Genomic DNA, 18675 nt, shown 5'->3' with positions numbered 1-18675 from the left:
TATTCTACTTATTCAATCACTTACAAGGGTGAACAGTTCACACGTCAATAACCATAAAAAGGAAAGACAACCAACGCCCATCCCCCATTCTTTTGCAGGGGGCTGCAGCCAACAAAATCACAAAATATCAATAAACAGTCCTGGGCGCATTTAAACCAGTTAAGGATAAAAAACTTTACCCTGCACTTGGCCAACCATGGTATGGAGGCCTCTTTCTATGTGCCCACACACACAAAACCCACACGACCTATAAAACCTACTTTCTAAACCTTAGTCACCTACATAACCAGCCCCAGCCCCCCTTTCCACCACTCGAAGGCGGCATGGTGGCCCCACTTCCTCTCCTCCCTCCTTAACCTCCCCCTCCACTCACCTTACTATTTCCTCCACCCCCCAGTCTGCCCCAGACTTAACCAATCCCTGCCTTGCGTCCCACAGCCCTTTTAAAACGGTCCCTACTTAACCCCCCCCCCATCCATGATCAGGACTATGACCTTGCCCAAGAAAAGACACTGCCAGCTTCCTCTGTACCGCTGCTAAACCCATGTTCCAGTTCAGTGTTGCAAAGCCGGAGGTCTCCAAGAATCCTCATGGACCTGTTACAGAGAGGTAGTCCCTCGGGCACTACCAATTTGACATGCGAACTGCTGCTTCCAGGGACCAGCAAGCCCTAATGGCCGTGCCCAGGAGCTCCATATAGAGCACAAAGAGGAGTGCCGAGAGCGGGCAGCCCTGCCTGACCCCTGAAGAGAGGCCAAACACCTCATCCAGGTGGCTATTTATGCTCACCTGGCACCCCGCTCCCACATACTAAGTCCTAATCCGTATAACAAAGCAATCATTAAACCCTAACTTACCTAAAACTTTGAAAATAAAACTCCTACTGGCGCGATCAAAAGCCTTGGCCTGATCAAGCGCCGTTACCATCAGAGGTAGACTTCTGTCCTCAAACGATGGCGATGGAGTCCCTGATCAGCTGGAGGTTCCACCTAATAGATTGACCCTTCCCCCTTCGTGAACAATGTAAGGAAGGGCTGTGCGCAAACGGTCTGCCATGACCTTAACTAGTATCTTGTAATCAATACACATTATCGGCCATCAACCAGCCCGTGGCTCCAGTCTCGAGAACCGCCGTCAAGACATTGAGAACCACCGGTCCAAGTATACCCTAGGGGAAGGGGCCCATCTCGGGCACCTTCCCCATCCTCTTGAGGGCACTCTCCACCTCCTCTATTGAGATTGAGGCCTCCATAGCCTGTTTAATGTCCTCCGGAACATGCCGGAACAAGTGTTCTAAAAACACAGGACCCTGCCCTTCCTCTACTACCCTCTCCTGGAAAATCCCACGGAAATGGTGAGTTGCTACCCTGACCATATGCTCCGGTTCCCTAACTACCCTACCATGTCCATCCCTCACCCCATAAAACACCTGTCTTACCTGCTTTTCCCTAACCAATTAAAATATTACTGCAGAGCAGGTCTCATTATGTTCTACAAACTCATGATGTGCACGCAGCAGGAAAGGACGGGCCTTCCTCTCGTGCACCTCCCTAAGCTGAGCCTTGAGGGTGGTAGCACGTTCAAGGTCCATCGAACCTCAGAGGTTGCCAGCCTCGTACTCGAGATCGAGTAACGGTTGAAGACGCCCCACCACCCTGCTCTCCTCCCTCACCTTCCTCTTACAAAACCCAATAATAAACACCCTTCTTTCCGGCGCCCTCTGTGGCCGAAGCCCCCCCCCCACAACTCCACACAGACTTCCCTTTTCCCCATTCTTTCTTATATTTCTTTACTTCCCCCATCCCTTATTAAATGTACCTCCTATAAAAAACAAAAAGTAAAACTAAAGACAGCAGTTCTCTAAATAGCCTCTCTTAGACCCCGAACATTCATCATCATAATTTGAATGTTTGTCATGATCAAAAAACGAAATTAAAGAAAAGGTCAAACAGTAACAGAGATTTCAAGTACTTACTCCGACCGATGGGTAAAGGTCCTCATCAGACGAGGGTGTCGGGCCAGCAGCTGCAGACATCTCCCCAACTTTCCCAACCCCTTCCTCCTGAGAACCCCAAGACGCAGGGAAGGGGTTGGGGATGGGGTGTCCCGGCATTCCAGAACTATCCTGAGACACCCCATCCCCAGTTGGCAGACACAGCGCAGGGGTCAACAGGACCACGTTCATAAAAGAGAGTGAGAGGCTGCGAGGACATGGAGGCCACCTCAGCTGCACTGTCTTTCCACCCCATTGCTCACAAGCCCAAACCCTCCCCTATTCCTCCCAGTCCACTCTGGCCCTCAGCCAGCTCAAGGGAAAACCACTTATATTTCCTCCGCCCACCACCGAACTCTTCTGTCTCGGAGAAAGCAACAGGGGCGAGATGGATTCCCACTCTGCCTTCCTGGTCTGCTAAGCTTGAAGGTCCTCAATCATCGCCCTCATCTCCCCAACGAGGACCCCGAACGCATCCTTGTCGAGGGATGAGCACAGCCTGTCCGTCCCGCCACCAACCTCATCTTCCACCGGCTGCTGGGTGGCGGATGTCGGGCCTGTGTTCATCTGGGTTTCCGGGGTTACTTCCGACACCATTGAGGACTTCTCCTTCAAACCCACCTGACCCCCGACATCCGCTCGAGTTGGCAAGAACGGGGATGGCTTCTCTGGCACCCCATTTAGCATTTCATCAAGTTCATCAAGGACATCAACCACCTGAGCCACAGCCTGTTCACCCGGCTACCATCCAGAAGGCGAGGTCAGTACAGGTGCATCAAAGCTGGGACCGAGAGACAGCTTCTATCTCAATGCCATCAGAAGGTTAAATAGCCATCACTAGTGAGCTACCACCTGGTTACCCTGCAATTTAGAGGCTGCTGCCCTATATACATAGACATGGAATTACTGGTCACTTTAATAATGGAACACTAGTCACTTTAATAATGGAACACTAGTCACTTTAATAATGGAACACTAGTCACTTTAATAATGGAACACTTGTCACTTTAATAAGGTTAACATACTGTACTGTACTCAGCTGTTTCGTCTAAAACAGCAAAGCGAACAGTAGTTAGGTGGACTGAGTTCTGCAGTCAAAACCTTGCAAGCACACTAGTTATCAGATTTTTACAGTATATGGATGATTCACTGCAGTCTACTGAAAACATTTCGAGCCTATCTAGATGTAGCGACTTGAGTGAATGTGTGAAAAAGAGAAAAAACGCAAATTCCGGTTGAGTGCTTTAGAAGCAGCAGCGGAACCTCGCAATGTCAGACAATTATGGCCTCAACTTTGTTTACAACACATGCGTAAAGCTATTCTAACAATGAATCTGTTGCTAAATGTACACACAGGCAGTAGCGTTACTTTGTATAGCCTACAGTAGTAATATATCGATTTAGTGCATGTGGAGGGGGCAACTTAAAAAATTATGAGGTCTAGCTATCATTCCGAACTCAAAATGGCATTCATACTAGGTAGTAGTCTTCATAGCTACAATATTCAGCTACATCCACTATCATATTCTCATCCAATTACAACTCAGTCGCCTGGCATTTTACCTTAATGTCAACCAAAGAAACATGAATGTAACTAAAGTTACCTATATACACTGAAACAAATGTCTGTAGCCAAACTTTTACAAGCAGGCTCTTTGTGTAGCATTCTCTGCAGGTCTGAAATGTTATGCCTGGGTACCCAGTGCAGTGGGGGAGGTGGGGCACTCAGTAGTTGTCAGTCTCCCGCTCACTGAGCTAGCAAGCTAGGTAGCTAGCTGGTGTTATTCTCAAACCAACAAAAGCACATCCTTTTTCGAGTACAAACACACACATTACAATATTTAATGTATCATCAATGACTCACTGCTATTGAAGTACATTTTTGACTCACCATTTCTGTCAACTGGCTAGGTTCGAAGACGGAGCTCGTGACTGTTTCTAGCTAGCTAGCTGGCCATCTTGCTCAATATCCTGGCAGGCTACAACTGTTTGACTAAATATTAGCTAACTAAATAAACCAAAAAATATATATGTACTGTCGTAGAAATATTCGCTCAATAATATTTCTCAGATACCGGAACTTGTGAACTTGTCAAATAGACTTTATTACAAAGTAACAAGCCGAGCTGGTCCATGGATCAACTGCCTTTCCAGCCTCGGCACATACTTTTTATACAGTTTTCCTCCTTACGTCACACATATAGTCGTTCCTCTGTATGTTAATGATTTATCCCCTTGGGCATTTAGCCTTGCACTTACAGTTGAAGTCGGAAGTCTACATAAACTGAGGTTGGAGTCATTAAAACTCATTTTTCAACGACTCCACAAATGTCTTGTTAACAAACTATAGTTTTGGAAAGTCGGTTAGGACATCTACTTTGTAATTTTTCTAACACTTGTTTACAGACAGATTATTTCACTTATAATTCACTGTATCACAATTCCAGTGGGTCAGAAGTTTACATACACTAAATTGACTGTGCCTTTAAACAGCTTGGAAAAGTCCAGAAAATGATTTCATGGCTTTAGAAGCTTCTGACAGGCTAATTGACATAATTTGAGTCAATTGGAGGTGTACCTGTGGATGTATTTCAAAGCCTACCTTCAAACTCAGTGCCTCTTTGCTTGACATCATGGGAAAATCAAAAGAAATCAGCCAAGACCTCATAAAAAAATTGTAGACCTCCACAAGTCTGGTTCATCCTTGGGAGCAATTTCCAAATGCCTGAAGGTACCACGTTCATCTGTACAAACAATAGTACGCAAGTATAAACACCATGGGACCACGCAGCCGTCATACAACTCAGGAAGGGGATACGTTCGGTCTCCTAGAGATGAAAGTACTTTGGTGCGAAAAGTGCAAATCAATCCCAGAACAACAGCAAAGGACCTTGTGAAGATGCTGGAGGAAACGGGTACAAAAGTATCCATATCCACAGTAAAACGAGTCCTATATCGACATAACCTGAAAGGCCGCTCAGCAAGGAAGAAGCCACTGCTCCAAAACCACCATAAAAAAAGCCAGACTACGGTTTGCAACTACACATGAGGACAAAGATCGTACTTTTTGGAGAAATGTCCTCTGGTCTGATGAAACAAAAATAAAACTGAAATAAATCATTCTCTACTATTATTCTGACATTTCACATTCTTAAAATAAAGTGTTGATCCTAACTGACTTAAGACAGGGAAGTTTTACTAGGATTAAATGTCAGGAATTGTGAAAAACTGAGTTTAAATGTATTTGTCTAAGGTGTATGTAAACTTCCGACTTCATCTTTATTTCAGCTTGGTTTCCATTTTCTTGTTTGGCGCAGACCTTAGGGCATAGAATCTATTGGTGGTGGATCCATAGCAATGATACAAAAAGAAACAGACACGCACACTCCTAATGTAGGTGCATGTCTAATGGTGCTTTTAGTAATACAAACCTATGCTCCTAACGCACATCTAATGAACCTCGCGGGACTAGGTAATGGCTTCCCTATGCTAATGACCTATTGATTATTGGTTTCCCTTAGCGTAATGACCCAGACACATATGCCTTCCCTTAACCTAATGACCTATTGATTAATGGCTTCACAGTGCATGTCTAATGGCCCAGATACATATGGCTTGTATTGATTCTGCTTACTACTCTAAGATGTATAATGTGCACATATGTACTGGAAAATTCCCAATAGTACTGATTCCATACCAATACTCGCCTAGCCATAACTACAAATCGTTGTTTGATATTCATGCGCTTCCTTCAAACGCAAGCGTTCAATGCATTCAACTGAAATGTGTCTTCCGCATTAAACCCAACCCCTCTGAATCAGAGAAGTGCGGGAGGCTGCCATAATCGACATCTCCACGTCTTCAGCACCCAGGGAACGTTTAGGCCAGGCTGTCAGCCTTTTTTGTGCATTCTGTCTTCAACTAGGCCTAATGGTATTGTTCAGTAAAAATGCCTAAAACCCATAGGCTACCTCTTGGGTTTTTGTTCAGTTGTAGCACTGAACAAACATATAAACACAACAGGGAAGAAGCCTGTTACAGTTGATATAAGGTAAACAGTCAATTGAAATCAATTCATTAGGCCCTAATCTATGGATTTCACATGACTGGGAATACAGATTATGCATCTGTTGGTCACAGATACCTTGAAAAAAAAAGGGGCGAGGATGAGAAAACCAGTCAGTATCTGGTGTGACCACCATTTGCCTCATGCAGGGCGACACATCTCCTTCGCATAGAGTTGATCAGGCTGTTGATTGTGGCCTGTGGAATGTTGTCCCACTCATCTTCAATGGCTGTGCAAAGTTGCTGGATATTGGTGGGAACTGGAACACACTGTCATACACGTTGATCCAGAGCATCCCAAACATGCTCAATGGGTGACATGTCTGGTGAGTATGCAAGACATGGAAGAACTAGTACATTTTCAGCTTCCAGGAATTGTGTACAGATCCTTACGACATGGTCGCTGTGCATTATCATGCTGAAACATGAGGTGATGGCGGCAGATGGATAGCACTACAATGGGCCTCAGGATCTCATCAGGGTATCTCTGTGCATTTATATTGCCATGGATAAAATGCAATTGTGTTCGTTGTTCGTAGTTTATACGTGCCCATACCGTAACCCCACTGCCACCATGGGGCACTCTGTTCACAATATTGACATCAGCAAACAGCAAAAGGCCTCGTTTCTAACAAGACATGTGTCACATTCCCACAGGTGCCCTGTCTTTTTACCAAACTTCACCAAATCCAAACCCACCTGAACGAATTTAAGTGGTTCAGTTCAGTGTGACACGTGGCTGCATGTTCAGTTCAGTGATGAAGTATATTAAGTAACACTTTTTAGCCCTGTTGTACTGAAATAAAGAATACAATCTGATTAAAACCAGAATTCTGTTATTGATTTGTGTGTGTGTCTGTGTGCGTGTCATTGATGCAAACATGTACTGTCTTTGTTTCAGATAAGATCAGTCTGGAGGGCATAATGGTATAGAGAGCAGAGTGCAGACCTCACGTCAATGAAAACTACATGAAACTAAAGAAGTGAGTGAAACAAAATTCAATACAACTAAATATAATGAGGTGACTGTTTTATAAAGCATCACTGATAGATACTGTAGGCTATTTCTCCTGGCTTCCTTTCTGAGTGAGTTTAGTAGATGTGGAGGAACAGTAGTCATATCTAAGTCCAGGAGAATGCCTAATAATGGAATGAATGTCTTCCATACTGTTTTATTGTCGCTGAGGTTGGCAGGCATTGCTATAGTAACTGTTCGGTGTGTGCTATAGCAACTCTTCTCTCTCCCTGAGTGTTTGAGAACATGCATGATTGCCTGTGTCTGTATATGTACAGTAGTGACAATACTGTGCATTATACTAATAGGCTATATTCACTATTCAACCATTGTACAACATAGAGTGTGCCATTGTGTCTTTATCACCTGCTCTGCCCAATGGGACGCTTCTCTCAATGAGACCCTATATCTTCATAAATTTCTCTGCTTCTCTCAATGAGACCCTACATCTTCATTAATTTCTCTGCTTCTCTCAATCAGACACTATATCTTCAATAATTTCTCTGCTTCTCTAAATCAGACACTATATCTTCAATAATTGATCTGCTTCCCCCAGAGAGATCTGGGAGATCTGCTTCTATCAGGTGTTTGCAGTGGCGATTTTAGAATGTAAATCTTGGTGGGGAAAAAAATAAAATWAATTGTATTAGATGCATGCCAGCAAAGCCACAACACAACACAACACTAAACAATACATCAATTACAGTATAAGGGTAACAAACGGTGCCCACAAACTGTTAGGGCCTACATAAAGCTGTTCCAAAAGCTSAGCTTTCTTTTCAGCACCATGGAGTGAATCCTTACCACCGCTACACCTGGRTATCAGCYGAGCCTTGTCTGGCAGCGAAACAGATCATTTAGCTTAATTTACTGCCTTTTTAAAAAACATAGCTGATATCGCTGACTTGCTTAAACAAATGTGGTTCCTGCTGACAATTGAGATGTACAAATATGGCATAAGGGAACGATGAGCGGATACAAAGCAATCCGTAATTTTGATTAAGACATTAATGAGCGAGCTAAGACCGACGTAGTCAATATAACTATTTGTTCAGCACTTGAAATGTACAGCGACAGAATTCAGAACATGAGCTGTTTTTACAGTATTCTCTCTGTAGGACCAAGTCAGAACCGTATGATAAATAAAGGGGGCATATATTTGATGATGAAAATTCTCTAAAACAAGCTATAAACTACATGTTCACAACCAAGTCTGAACAGTAGGCTACAACTGGGAACTCGGTTATGAGGGGGAAAGGGGCCAAATTATTAGGATGAGACACGTGGGCTACTAACAGCTTACTACACATTGTACACGTAGGATTACTTTCTTAGTATATCTCCCTGGCATATTACATAATTTATGTAGCAGCATACAATACATTTTTGGACTCACATTTGTGCTGTTCACACTTGAACAGGAAAGTGGCGCGGCTGTCCTTCTTGTGGGCAAATTTTGTCATCAAACTTTGTCATCAAAGTCTGTCATTCTCTGGATTTGTGGTGCTTTAAATACAACTGGGGAAAAAACAAGGTCGAATCAGGACGTCAGTGATCTTCAGGTCGGAGCTCTAGAAAGAGGCCCGAGTTCCCGACTTGGAATTCCGAGTTGGATGACCGCTCAAAACATATTTCCCAGTCGGAGCTCGTATTTTCCGAGTTCCCAGTTGTCTTGAACTCACTGAAGTCTGAGATTTCCCAGTTCCGAGTTTCCAGTTGTTTTGAACGCGGCAGAAGTCATGCTGGATTGACAGCATGGCCAATGTATTCAACCTCTTCTGCCCATGGTGTTGCGTGTGAATGTTTATCCTTCTAAGCTAGGAAAAGAGACCCTTAAACCCTGACTTGGACCACACAGCCTCTCCACCAAATAGCAGGCAGGGGAAGCTAAATAGCGATTGCTTTGCAAACCACTCGTTGTTGAATTTGCGATTTCCAACTTGTTGTCTAATGTTTATGTCCAATGGCCGATGAGCACCGATACATTTTATTTATAATTTCTCTTCATATGACAAGGATTGAAAAGGACGATGACTGCTTGTCTAGCTTGCTAGCTAAGATTTTGAATGTCCAATCAAAGCTACTGTAGATATCACGGGAATTGACGTAATTTTATCTGTGGCCAATGACCTTGAGCCTTCTTGGATGGGCACCTCTAATGTAACTCTATGGCAGCACCCAAGGGGGCTTGAACTTCCAATCTCTCCCTATAGATTTTGCAGTGATGTAGTGTCCCCAGGAGTGACAGAGAACTGAGCCAATCACGGCGCAATTAGAGATGCAAAATATCATGCAAAACAGGCAACAAAAAAATAATATATACATATCCATATATATATATWTTTTTTTTATAGCTAAACAGGGCTCAGCCCCACCTACCCTGAATGACTGGTCGCTACTGGGTGTTTGTATGTGTGTTAATGTTATCATTTYTATTCCTCTGTATCTCGCTCTCCTCAGATTACAGATCGAGGTGTCTACCAAGTCCCAGCATCTGACCGAGCAGATAGACAGGGCTGTCACCAACAACTTCAAACTTGTTTCCAACCATGTTGCTAATGTAAGAACACTGCCATATCACATATTAAAAAGCAGTGTTTGTGTGTGTGTGTGTAACTGCCTGCTTGCATGCTCCTGAAGGTTACATGCATATCTTTATAGTGTTGGATCAACATACACCTGGAACTGTAATGTGCACTTCTACCATGCTCCCTCCTTGCCCGTGTGGGTTTTCTGTGGGCTGTGTGTTGTGTGTGTGTGTAGGTGGAGTATGAGAAGAGGAAACATTTTTGGTCTCAGACATATGTAAAGGAGATCCAGAGAGATGTGTTTCCTGTAGACCTACTTGAAGGAGATCCTGAGCGAGATAGGCGTGTACAATGCTAAAGGAACCCACAAGAGCACCTGGGAACTGAAGCCAGAGTACCGCCACTACCAGGGAAGAGGGGAGGAGATGAAGAGTGACTAGCCCAGAAAGGAGCATCCTGCCTGGAATATGGACGTTGTCCCAAGGGCCTCCCATCATGGTGGAGAGTTGGGAGGAGTCTTTCTGTTCTTTGACTGGTACCCAAAGTCACATGACCAGAGTCTCTGCTTGTTGCATATTTTCCATTTTCACTAAATATGTAGGACTACTTACTTGACAGAACAAGCTTTAGAGATAAACTTTTCAACAAAAAGGCCAATGGTATTAACATAACATATCTTTCATGGATCCAATGATTGTATCATCTACATTTTTAAACAAATCAACACCACAACTGGAAATGTATTACCCAGTGTTAGTTTTATTTTTCACAACTCAAATCAGGAAGTCCTAAGCTATCCCACTACTTTTAGTAAGGGTGTCGCATCTAATGGAACTGTATACCAAGCAAATGGAGGCCTGAGAGTTAAATCAAATCAACAATAAATAACCAATTAATGAATAACTAATCAGTGGACTGAAACATTGTCTTTGCAGAGATTAACAAATCATCCCAGCAAACTGTGTGACATATTGCATGTTCCAGGTAGAAATGTAACATATTAGACCTGACACAATTCCTTATTCTGCATGATAGAAATGTATATATATATGTATATATATATATATAGAGCATATATGCCTCCATCTGAATGTTCTGATTGGGCCTTCCTGAATATACCAGTTACCAGAACACTGCAATAGTCAGAGTTTAACACAGTAATCAGTAAGGTCAATTACAAAATCAACACCAAATACTGTCACAGCTCCCCTTCAGCCAACCCCATAGACATGACATGGTTTGGGCATCTTATAATACTTTAAAGTAATACTTCCATTCCAATCAGATATAATATAAAAATTGTAACTAAATGCTTTCAATCCAAATGTAATACAGAGCAGTCCTCTCGTTGGTTGGTGGTCGTGGGTCAGGTGAGATGCATCTGAGCAGCCAATCGAAACAAAGTTAGTCCAGAGTGTTACTGTGAAAGAGAGGAGAGGAAGGTCAGTGGTTATAACACATGAGTAGACTGGTTATAAGTTATAACATAATCAGTGTGTTATTAGACATGAGTAGACTGGTTATTCATAGGTATACATAACTCAGTGTGTTATTAGACATGAGTTGACTGGTTATAAGTTAGAACATATCAGTGTGTTATTAGCATGAGTGACTGGTTATAAGTTAAACATAATCAGTGTGTGTTATTAGACATGAGTAGACTGGTTATAAGTTATAACATAATCAGTGTGTATTTAGACATGAGTAGACTGGTTATAAGTTATAACATATCAGTGTGTTATTAGACATGAGTAGACTGTTATAAGTTATAACATAATCAGTGTGTTATTAGACATGAGTAGACTGGTTATAAGTTAGAACATAATCAGTGTGATTATAGAATGAGTAGACTGGTTATAAGTTATAACATAATCAGCATGTGTTATTAGAATGAGTAGACTGGTTATTGTTATACATTCTTTAATGTTATACGACAAAATAATGACGGCGCACGTGAGCCGGTTCCGGTTTGGAGCGTGCAGTCGCAATTCCGCCTCGCTCCACAGGTAGTTTTACCATTTTCATTCATTTTTCATTACGTACAACGGTTTGATTTTGTTGTCTTATAGCTACATAGCCGTCTTTGTATAAAGATAATTGTGTAGTTATTGAGGTTATTGAGGTTCGTAGCCAGCTATTTCGTTTTCGTCCGAACGTACAACGTGTCAACATGCTAGCTAGCCAGCTAGCCCACCGAATAGCAGCAAGCAGCACTGGAGAAACGATTACATTACAACGGAACGACTTGATTAGTGTATGTTAGGCTGGCTACACAGTTCTCTTTGCTATCTTTGTATCTAAGATAACCGTGTGCTTAAGTTGTTAGAGTAATTATTCGGTTAACTAGCCAGCTTTTTCGTAACGTAACGTAGTCAACACTGCTAGCTAGCCTAGCCACCGGATAGCAGCATAGCAGCTCTGGAGAAACGATTACATTACAACGGGAACGATTGATGTGTAGTGTTAGCTGGCTACATAGTTGTCTTTGCTATCTTTGTATCTAAGAATTGTGTAACTTAGAGTGGTTAGAGCAATTCTGCGTTAACTAGCCAGCTATTTTCGTCCACCGCGCTGCGCTGCCGTCTCCTACCTAGTCAACACTGCTAGCTAACACTGCTATGTTAGCCACACTCTACCGAATAGCAGCACTTAGAAACTCACACTACAACTTACATACAACGAACGACTTGATTAGCGTAGTGTTAGCTAGCTAACTAGTTGTCTTTGCTGTCTTTGTATCCAGATAATTGTGTTAGTTTTGAGAAATTGTCGAGGTTACCTAGCCAGCTACACGTTCAAACAAATCAACAATGCAGCCACTGCTAGCCAGCCTACTTCACGCCAGCAGTACTTATCATTTTCAATAGATTTTAGTCAAGTATTATTTTATTTATTTTTGCAACGTAAGCTTAACTTCCTGAACATTCGAGACGTGTAGTCCACTTGTCATTCTAATCCTCTTGCATTAGCGTAGCCTCTTCTGTAGCCTGTCAACTATGTGTCTGTCTATCCCTCTTCTCTCCTCTCTGCACAGACCATACAAACGCTTCACACCGCGTGGCCGCCGCCATCCTAACCTGGTGGTTCGCAGCGCGCACGACCACGTGGAGTTCCAGGTCTCCGGCAGCCTCTGGAACTGCCGATCTGCGGCCAACAAGGCAGAGTTCATCTCAGCTATGCGTCCCTCCAGTCCCTCGACTTCTTGGCACTGACGGAACATGGATTACCACTGACAACACTGCTACTCCCACTGCTTCTCGCCTCGTCTGCCCCCGTGTTCTCGCACACCCCGAGAGCTTCTGGTCAGCGGGCGGTGGCACTGGGATCCTCATCTCTCCCAAGTGGACATTCTCTCTTTCTCCCCTGACCCATCTGTCTATGCCTCCTTTGAATTCCCTGCGTCACAGTTACCTGCCCTTTCAAGCTTAACATCCTTATCATTTATCGCCCTCCAGGTTCCCTTGGAGGTTCATCAATGAGCTTGACGCCCTGATAGTTCCTTTCCTGAGGATGGCTCACCTCTCATTCTCGTTGGTGACTTTAACCTCCCCACGTCTACCTTTGACTCATTCCTCTCTGCCTCCTTCTTCCACTCCTCTCCTCTTTTGACCTCACCCTCTCACCTTCCCCCCCTACTCACAAGGCAGGCAATCGCTTGACCTCATCTTTACTAGATGCTGTTTCTCCACTAATCTCACTGCAACTCCCCTCCAAGTCTCCGACCACTACCTGTGTATCCTTTTCCCTCTCGTCTCATCTAACACTTCCCACACTGCCCCTACTCGGATGGTTCGCGCCGTCCCAACTTCGCTTCTCTCCCCCGCTACTCTCTCCTCTTCCATCCTATCATCTCTTCCCTCTGCTCAACCTTCTCCAACCTATTCCTGATTCTGCCTCCTCAACCCTCCTCTCCTCCCTTTCTGCATCCTTTGACTCTCTATGTCCTATCCTCCAGGCCGGCTCGTCCTCCCCTCCTGCTCCGTGGCTCGACGACTCACTGCGAGCTCACAGAAGGGCTCCGGGCAGCCGAGCGGAAATGGAGGAAAACTCGCCTCCCTGCGGACCTGGCATCCTTTCACTCCCTCCTCTCTACTTTCTCCTCTTCTGTCTCTGCTGCTAAAGCCACTTTCTACCACTCTAAATTCCAAGCATCTGCCTCTAACCCTAGGAAGCTCTTTGCCACCTTCTCCTCCCTCCTGAATCCTCCTCTCCCCTTCCTCCCCCTCCTCCCTCTCTCGCGATGACTTCGTCAACCATTTGAAAGAAGGTCGACGACATCCGATTCCTCGTTTGCTAAGTCAAACGACACCGCTGGTTCTGCTCACACTGCCCTACCCTGTGCTTTGACCTCTTTCTCCCCTCTCTCTCCAGATGAAATCTCGCGTCTTGTGACGGGCCGCCCGCAACAACCTGCCCGCCTTGACCCTTCCCCTCCTCTCTTCTCCAGCCATTTCCGGAGACCTTCTCCCTTACCTCACCTCGCTCATCAACTCATCCTTGACCGCTGGCTACGTCCTTCCGTCTTCAAGAGGCGAGAGTTGCACCCCTTCTGAAAAAACCTACACTCGATCCCTCGATGTCAACAACTACAGACCAGTATCCCTTCTTTCTTTTCTCTCTCCAAAACTCTTGAACGTGCCGTCCTGGCCAGCTCTCCTGCTTCTCTCTCAGAATGACCTTCTTGATCCAATCAGTCAGGTTTCTAGACTAGTATTCAACTGAGATGCTCTTCTCTGTGTCACGGAGGCGCTCCGCACTGCTAAAGCTAACTCTCTCCTCTGCTCTCATCCTTTCTAGAGACCTATCGGCTGCCTTTGATACTGTGAACCATCAGATCCTCCTCTCCACCCTCTCCGAGTTGGGCATCTCCGGCGCGGCCCACGCTTGGATTGCGTTCTACCTGACAGGTCGCTCCTACCAGTGGCGTGGCGGAATCTGTCTGCGCACCACGTGCTCTCACCACTGGTGTCCCCCAGGGCTCTGTTCTAGGCCCTCTCCTATTCTCGCTATACACCAAGTCACTTGGCTCTGTCATATCTTCACATGGCCTCTCCTATCATTGCTATGCAGACGACCACACTTAATCTTCTCCTTTCCCCCTCTGATAACCAGGTGGCGAATCGCATCTTCTGCATGTCTGGCAGACATATCAGTGTGGATGACGGATCACCACCTCAAGCTGACCTCGGCAAGACGGAGCTGCTCTTCCTCCCGGGAAGGACTGCCCGTTCCATGATCTGCCATCACAGTTGACAACTCCATTGTGTCCTCCTCCCAGAGCGCCTAAGCCTTGGCGTGATCCTGGACAACACCCTGTCGTTCTCAACTCACATCAAGGCGGGTACCCGTTCCTGTAGGTTCATGCTCTACAACATTCGCAGAGTACGACCCTGCCTCACACAGGAAGCGGCGCAGGTCCTAATCCAGGCACTTGTCATCTCCCGTCTGGATTACTGCAACTCGCTGTTGGCTGGGCTCCCTGCCTGTGCCATTAAACCCCTACAACTCATCCAGAACGCCGCAGCCCGTCTGGTGTTCAACCTTCCCATTCTCTCACGTCACCCCCTCCTCCGCTCTCTCCACTGGCTTCCAGTTGAAGCTCGCATCCGCTACAAGACCATGGTGCTTGCCTAGACGGAGGCTGTGAGAGGGAACGGCCTCCATACCTTCAGGCTCTGATCAGGCCCTACACCCAAAACAGGGCACTGCGTTCATTCCACCCTGGCCTGCTCGCCTCCCTACCTCTGAGGAAGTACAGTTCCCGCTCAGCCCAGTCAAAACTGTTCGCTGCTCTGGCACCCCAATGGTGAACAAACTCCCTCACGACGCCAGGTCAGCGGAGTCAATCACCACCTTCCGGAGACACCTGAAACCCACCTCTTTAAGGAATACCTAGGAGGATAAAGTAATCCTCCTAACCCCCCCCTCCCCTTAAAAGAGTTAGATGCTACTTGTAAAGTGGTTGTTCCACTGGATATCATAAGGTGAATGCACCAATTTGTAAGTCGCTCTGGATAAGAGCGTCTGCTAAATGACTTAATGTAAATGTATAACATAATCAGTGTGTTATTAGACATGAGTAGACTGGTTATAAGTTATAACATAATCAGTGTGTTATTAGACAGAGTAGACTGGGCTAAAGGGACATGAGTAGACTGGGCTAAAGGACTGAGTAGACTGGGCTAAAGGGAATGAGTAGCTGGCTAAGGGACATGAGTAGACTGGCTAAAGGGACATGAGTAGACTGGGCTAAAGGGACATGAGTGACTGGCTAAAGGGCATAAGTAGACTGGGCTAAAGGGACATGGAGTACTGGGCTAAGGACATGAGTAGACTGGCTAAAGGGACATGAGTGACTGGCTAAAGGGACATGAGTAGAATGGGTACCAAGGACTGAGTAGACTGGGCTAAAGGGACATGAGTAGACTGGGCTAAAGGGACATGAGTAGACTGGGCTAAAGGGACATGAGTAGGACTGGGCTAAAGGACATGAGTAGACTGGGCTAAAGGACTGGTAGACTGGGCTAAAGGACATGAGTAGACTGGGCTAAGGACATGAGTTAGACTGGGCTAAAGGGACTCACGCATTTCTCTATCTCAAGGCCATCTTTGAGAATGTCATGAAGGGGTGATGCCGTCCTCACGGAATCCAGCAGACCAACCATACCATCTGGGTTCATGGACTCACCTGTAAAAAACTACAGTGAGCGGGGGAACAGAGAGAGGGAATGTTAGCGGGGGTAAAGAGAAATAGGTCAGTGAAACTACATCCACATGATTCTTCTCCAATCTAGATCTTTTTAGTTTCATAGGCCTGGACCTTCAATCATCACAGCTTGACTGAGCACAATAGTTGATGTGATGTGAGGAATGAATGTGTAGCTGAATTGCTGTGCAGTAGTAGATGTATAGCTGTAACTAGTAGTTACCTGGTAGTTCTTCATGTTGCCCATGATCTTCTTGATCTCTCCTGAGCTCCAGCCATGAGGGCTTCACTCTGTCTGGTTGTTTTCTCCTCAGCTTAGCCTTGATCCTGCACCACCCCCACACACCTTCAACAACTGCTTTTCATTTCAAATAAGGATATTTCATCTACACAAGTACAGTCACAGTTTTGAGGGGCATACAGGGAGACTGATGGGTCTAGCCTGTATCAGTCCTAGCACACCCAACACAGCACAGACACCCGTCACTAACACACTCACGCCTTCATGTAGTCCTTGATGTAGCCCTTGTATGAGTCCTTGGTGAAGGATGTCTCCTGCCGTTTGTGGTTGAGAACGATGTCCACTCCATTGACTGTGCTGGACTCGCACCGTCATCCTGCACGTCCGCCGACGCATTTGCCCCCAACAGACAGTCATCGATATTCTCCGTTCTACTAACCATCTGAGGGGAGGAGGGGGAACACCAGAGGAAGATGGGAAGGGGGAGGAGAGTGCGTGCTGAATCACTCTGGTTGGGTCCCAATCTGTCAACATCTTATTCTACACTGCTCAAAAAATAAAGGAACACTTAACAACACAATGTAACTCAGTCAATCACACTTCTGTGAAATCAAACTGTCCACTTAGAGCAACCACTGATTGACAATAAATTTCACATGCTGTTGTGCAAATGGAATAGACAAAAAGTGGAAATTATAGGCAATTAGCAAGAACCCCCCAATAAAGGAGTGGTTCTGCAGGTGGTGACCACAGACCACTTCTCAGTTCCTATGCTTCCTGGCTTGGAGTTACATTGTGTTGTTTAAATGTTCCCTTTATTTTTTTGAGCAGTGTATTTCAGGACCATCTGATAGGACTTGTCTATGTAAACTCAGACATAATGCAAAACTATGAGTTGAGTTAAGATGTTACGCTTAAGTCAATAAGTGTCTCCAAATCTTAATACACCTCACCACCACAACTCAGAGAGCTTATACCTGCAGTGGAGACGCACCTTTCCCTCTACTTCCAATAACATCCCAGTTGGTGATTCTTTGATCTTGTAAATGTCAGAGAACATTTCATCCCCTGCAATAAAACAGAATGAATAGAAACCACATTAATAGTTCACAGTCACAAGGTTACATTGTTGTCAGGTAGTTTGCCTTGGGCCTCTACAGACTTCCCCAAGCCAGGTACTGCTGCTGCCGGCTAACATAGCTGAGCTTGCCCACTAATCCTATTTGTTAGAAGGCTGACAGACATACTAGCAAGAACTGCTATGTTTACAAAGCTAATATAACTGGATTAGAAGCACAACTTTAAGCTAATATAGTATGCATGCAAATGGTCAATGGGTGAATAATCGAAGAATGTACAGTTCAACCATTGAGTGATTGATAGCGTTTGCTGTTAGTTGACAGTGCCTTTTGACAGCTGACAAATCTGGCAGCGCGCGCATGGAACACAAGCAGCTGCAGGCTGACTAACTAACAAGGTCCACATATCCCAGCACCTGTTTTGCATCGCGATAAGTAAATATTCTCCTTTGGTTACATTACCAAACATTCCTTTTTTCTTAAAAGCCCCGGCGTGTGTAATAGTAAAACAGTTTATAGTAAAAACATACACAGTTGAGGTTACGTGTGGCCCTGTACAATGCCTTAGCCTTTGATTTCACAACACTGGGAACCATTAAAGACCAACACACTTGATTCTGAATATAGATAGCATGACAACATAATAAATAAAATTAAAATACATGAATGGGCATACGATATATTTGTCCATACCAGTGATGATGTCCTTGTAGATGATCATTTTGTCGGATTGAAGTTTCGAATTCGACACAAAGACAACGGAGTCCCCTCACCCTCACTGGCTTGACCAGAAAAGAGCGTCATGCATCCAACGCGGTCTAGTGTACAATTTGCTGTTGAAGTCATATATATTTCACCCATTTATGAGGCAAGTCTGCCCTCTGGCGGATAGAAATACGAAAACCCATAAAAAGACATTACTTTACTATATGTAAAGTGGAGCTATACATACTATTATGTTTTTTAAATGTAAAAGTTAGTTTGTTTTGGGTGGAAGGATGGTTGGGGTGACCGGGTTGTGGAGGATACCAATGTGTGTGAGATGTGG

General features: G+C 44.8%; 1 protein-coding gene across 1 annotated transcript; it reads right to left on the bottom strand.

Moving 5' to 3' along the window:
- Positions 1-10603: 10603 nt before the first annotated feature.
- LOC111959664 (translationally-controlled tumor protein homolog) lies at positions 10604-18430 on the bottom strand. The gene is given in 8 exon segments (XM_023981399.2): positions 10604-11021; positions 16186-16299; positions 16531-16570; positions 16572-16634; positions 16807-16915; positions 16918-16990; positions 17543-17616; positions 18321-18430. Coding segments are annotated over 8 exon segments (504 nt in total). The 5' UTR covers positions 18349-18430; the 3' UTR covers positions 10604-11018.
- Positions 18431-18675: the final 245 nt, after the last annotated feature.

Source organism: Salvelinus sp. IW2-2015, linkage group LG36 (assembly GCF_002910315.2).
Source record: "Salvelinus sp. IW2-2015 linkage group LG36, ASM291031v2, whole genome shotgun sequence".
In the NCBI taxonomy this organism is placed as follows: Eukaryota; Metazoa; Chordata; class Actinopteri; order Salmoniformes; family Salmonidae; genus Salvelinus; species Salvelinus sp. IW2-2015.
This window is presented reverse-complemented; position numbering and strand designations above follow the sequence as displayed.